We start from the raw sequence: 4244 nt of genomic DNA, 5'->3' as shown, positions 1-4244 counted from the left end.
GTGTGTGTGTTGACTGGTTGGAAATTTATTTTATTACAAATTCTTTTCCTTATAATTTACCCCTTTTATATTACCACAGAATTATATTAATTATCACTTCGCATCGTTAAATACATATAAGGAAATACCCGAATACACAAAGTGAGAGACTCTTTTTCGCTTCATGCAATCCTACGTAATCCTATACTTTGTTGTATCGCAATGAAAATTACTATGGGCATTTGCTGCCACATAGCGCGCTTTCCTTTCGTCTCTACCTCGTCGTTACTCCTCATTTGAGACAATTTAAGTGCATACGCGTACCTTAACGGCTCCGCTTTAACAGTTCTGAAACGCGGATTTAGCTAAAAGAACACCACATCGATGTTTCTTGTTACGTCATAGTAGTCTCGTTAAAATCCTCGGGATCGTGTGGAGAACCTAACGATTTCATCATTCCGATTTCTGACATTAAAAAAATCAATTAATTTAATTTCAGAGAACATGATATTAAACATGTTTAATCCTCCTTTATTTTAATCTAATTTAAACTTGCATGATCTCAGAGAAAAAAATCATTTAAACATTGCGTATTTTTATTTTCTTAAATTTAATCACTATTTAGTAATTAATTTCTATTTAGAATATACATATATTAAATTATCTACTAAAATTATATTATGTTTTAAAATCATGTTTCCATTTATTTAAATTTTTTGTCTAATTACTGTCTCATTTGTCTTTATATGCAAATGTTACTAAGATATGTAGGTAGTATTTCCGTATAAGCTTGACAGATACATTTTTGAGATGCGATAATTTTAGAGTAATCAAGAATTTAGCAGACAAAAAAATATATATCTTACGTCGTCTAATCGCAAGAAAAATAAAGTATTGCATGATCTCTTCGAAATTTTCGGATTTGCAAATATCCTGACTTCCTGCGGGATCACCAAGGATAATTTCATAATAGCGTTACGCCAGAGAGGCGCATTCTTGCAACGTGTGATAATAACATATCCTCAGGGGGGAGCCTTTTGTCGGAGTTCACTCGTTTTACCGGAGACGGAATTACACTAAAAGTAGGTAGCCACCAGCCGCGTGCCCGCGCCACCAATTACGCCGGAGCGACTACGGCTATATAGAAGAGCCACGCCGACTCCGCCGGCTGATTTCTGCGAGTAAAGTCGACGCGACAATCCGTGCACATCTCTCTCTCCGCACGCAACCATGAGACTACCAGTGAGTGTTCAGGATATTCTGATTGATTGATCGCACTTCCATCGTGTCAATATTAATATATGGTGACAAGAAATATTCCAATATATCATCAAATTTTGGTTCGCGGAATTTTCTGCTGATGTGTGACTGTTAAGGGTGAATTTTTCTATTCGGTTTCTAATTGTCAGATGATTGTTGATCAAATGATCATTGATTGAATTAAATAAGACTTATATGTATAATTAAATTAAATATATATTACCTTGATGGTATTGATATGATTTTATCACACAATTATTTGTAAATCATATTTTAATTTTTTAAGGAAATCTTTCTTATTCTTCGGTTGTCACACTTAACAAAATGATCCCCAGCTTTTTACTTTGGAGACAAATATCTCGGAAGTATAGCGCTTCTTTCAATATAATGCCACTTTAATTTTACACTGTTAAATCTATTGTGTCAAATTGAACCTTATTTAAGTCGCCACTGCACCTACTTAATAAATAGTTATTTTTAACTAAAACAATATAATTACTTTTAAATAAAACAATAAAATTTAATCCAAATTTGGGTTAAATTTAAACTGTTTTAAATTATTTAACTCCATTGTTTTAGTAAAAAAGAACTATTTATTAAGTAGGAGCAGTGGCGACTTAAATAAGGTTCAGTTTAACACTATAGATTTAACAGTATAAATTCTATATAATCAGAATACATTCTACAATGTTCGTACTCTATTTAAGAATTTTTTTGATCCAATTAAACTGTTAATTTTTAAATAGTCTCTTAAAAATTGATTTTGACAAATTGATCTCAAGTGATAAACTTGATCGAAAAAAAAGATGTGACTGCAATTAAAGGTTAAGAAATCTTTATTCGGTTTTACTTTTAACTTGGAACCAGTTGTATATGACATTGTACAATACATCGCACTATTATTTATTCTAGATTCTCCTTGTCGTAATATCGATCGCGTGGGCGAAAACGGAAAATGTAGGGAGGTCTGCTCGCGCGCCGCAAGAGCAAAACGCCGATAGTGATGGTGAGTACGAAGTTTCTTCGATTGTATACTCATTGTATTTTGAAAATATGCTTCGGGGAACCTTGGATCCGATATATCGCAATTAACTGTTGCCGCTACTGCTATTGTAACGCACGCAAGAGTCGATTTTCACATCCCAGATCTTTAGAACAATTCCTTTGTGAGGTTCCCCGACTGAGGTCAACGTTGCGTAAGCAACCGATGGTCGACGACAGACCGTTAATTGGTGTCGAAGTGACAGAGCGTTCCTCTCGGTGTTGCAGGTGCGAGGATCAATTGGGAGTACCTCGCGCCCCAGAGCCAGTTGCGGCCGCAGCGGCAGTACGCTCACAATCAGCGGGCCCAGCGTGCCGAGGGCGGCTCACCCCAGCGTCTTCGACAGGCCCCGCAGCACCGTGCCCCGGCGCCTCAGCCTCAACAGCAAGTCCAGGCTCAGCCGCAGTATTACAGCTACAAGCCGTACTCGGCGGTGCCGGGCCACATCAGGCAGCTGATCGATTCGGTCTATCAGCCGCAAGCTCCCTACGTCGATCCCACGTCTTTCATTTACGGCGGCAACTACTTTGCGGCGGCACCGCAGCAACACGGCGGCGAGCAGCAACCAACTCCGGCCGCATCTGAAATTCCTCAGGGTGCCTATTTGCAACCGTCCGCGTCGGCGAGATATCAGTCGATCGATCCTCAATTAGCGCAGCCCAGGTACGAGTACAGCGACAGGAGAGTGGAGCGTCAGGATAGAGTCGTCTACAAGGAAGATTACGAGCAACTGCAACAGCAGCAGCAGCAGCAGCAGCAACAGCAGCAACAGCAGCAGCAACTGCAGCAACATGTCGCAGCGTTTCCGTTAGGATCCATACCCGAATCTCCGATGCCTGTCCTATATTTGGACAGAAACATGCCTACGGAGATCAAGCAGTTGCTAAAATATCAGGCGCAGATACCGTATGACGTCACAGCGAATCGCATTCAGTACACACCGAAGAGCGTTTTCGTCCCCAAGCCGTTGTCCGACGACGTCAAGGGATCCTATTATTATCGTAGCAAAGTTTACTATCCAGACGACGACAGCGTTGACGCGGGGTATTCGCAGAACAAGCCGGTCGAGGAAAAACAGCGCCAATGACCGAGAATTGGTCTATAATACGGTTTATATAATTTAATGTTCTATTTCTCGGCAATCTTTGAAGAAGAGATGGCTCTAAGATTCGCTCGAGTTGAATTTTTCCCATTTTTTTTTATTTTCGCGGAAATAGTTTTCAGCTTCTTGATATTACCAAGGCTTCGTTAAGATGAGTTACACGCTTTAAATTATTGTATTGCTTGTTGACATTTTAATGTATTTTTTATGCCGTGTATTTGACAGCAACCCGCTGCGGTCGTTTTCTTTGACCGCCGAAAACGGAATGAATGAATCAACGTCTGACAATTAGAATTAAATGTGCTAATTAGACAGAATAACTGCTTTATAATTAACATAACAATTTGTCAAAGAGAAAATTTATTCTTGCAGAAAATTAAGAAATTATCTCAATTGGATTTCACGAAAATTTATTCAATCCATAATTAATGATGACAACAGAAAACTCATTGAAACAGAAATGGTAAAACTGATCCAGCAGACTTTCCTTCGATTAATTTTCTGTTCGTTTTTCATTTCACTCAATTATAAATGTGTATTCAGTTTTTCGTGTGTACGTAAGCTAGAGAATGTGCATGATTACACGGTAGCGCGAAGAATGTAATTTTTTTGTAACGAAATAAATCGTTTCCGCTTCTGGCATCGTGGAAGTCATTCACCTCGTCGTAGCAGCGCAATCTTCGCTTTTATTATTTCAGCTCGCGGAACACTTAGCAGAACTTCCGCCCGTAAAAAGGTGAGTTACACGCGCAAGCTGTAAATTCGATAAAAGTTGAACTATATCGTTTACTCTCCTTTCAGGAAGTTTCGTGTTTCGCGCGACGCGTGATTTGCTTAATTATACATGATGAGGATAAGTTA

The 4244-nt window shown here is 39.0% G+C and overlaps 1 protein-coding gene across 1 annotated transcript; it reads left to right on the top strand.

Annotated features, from left to right (window-relative positions):
* The first annotated feature begins 1149 nt into the window (after window positions 1-1149).
* Window positions 1150-4023, top strand: LOC105449187 (nuclear transcription factor Y subunit beta-like). Its single transcript, XM_011688193.1, has 3 exons — window positions 1150-1221; window positions 2152-2245; window positions 2509-4023. The coding sequence occupies exons 1-3, from the start codon at window positions 1210-1212 to the stop codon at window positions 3366-3368; spliced, it is 966 nt and encodes a 321-aa protein (XP_011686495.1). The 5' UTR covers window positions 1150-1209; the 3' UTR covers window positions 3369-4023.
* The last annotated feature ends 221 nt before the right edge of the window (window positions 4024-4244 follow it).

Source organism: Wasmannia auropunctata, unplaced genomic scaffold, assembly GCF_000956235.1.
Source record: "Wasmannia auropunctata unplaced genomic scaffold, wasmannia.A_1.0 LD336076.1, whole genome shotgun sequence".
NCBI lineage: Eukaryota > Metazoa > Arthropoda > Insecta > Hymenoptera > Formicidae > Wasmannia > Wasmannia auropunctata.
This window is presented reverse-complemented; position numbering and strand designations above follow the sequence as displayed.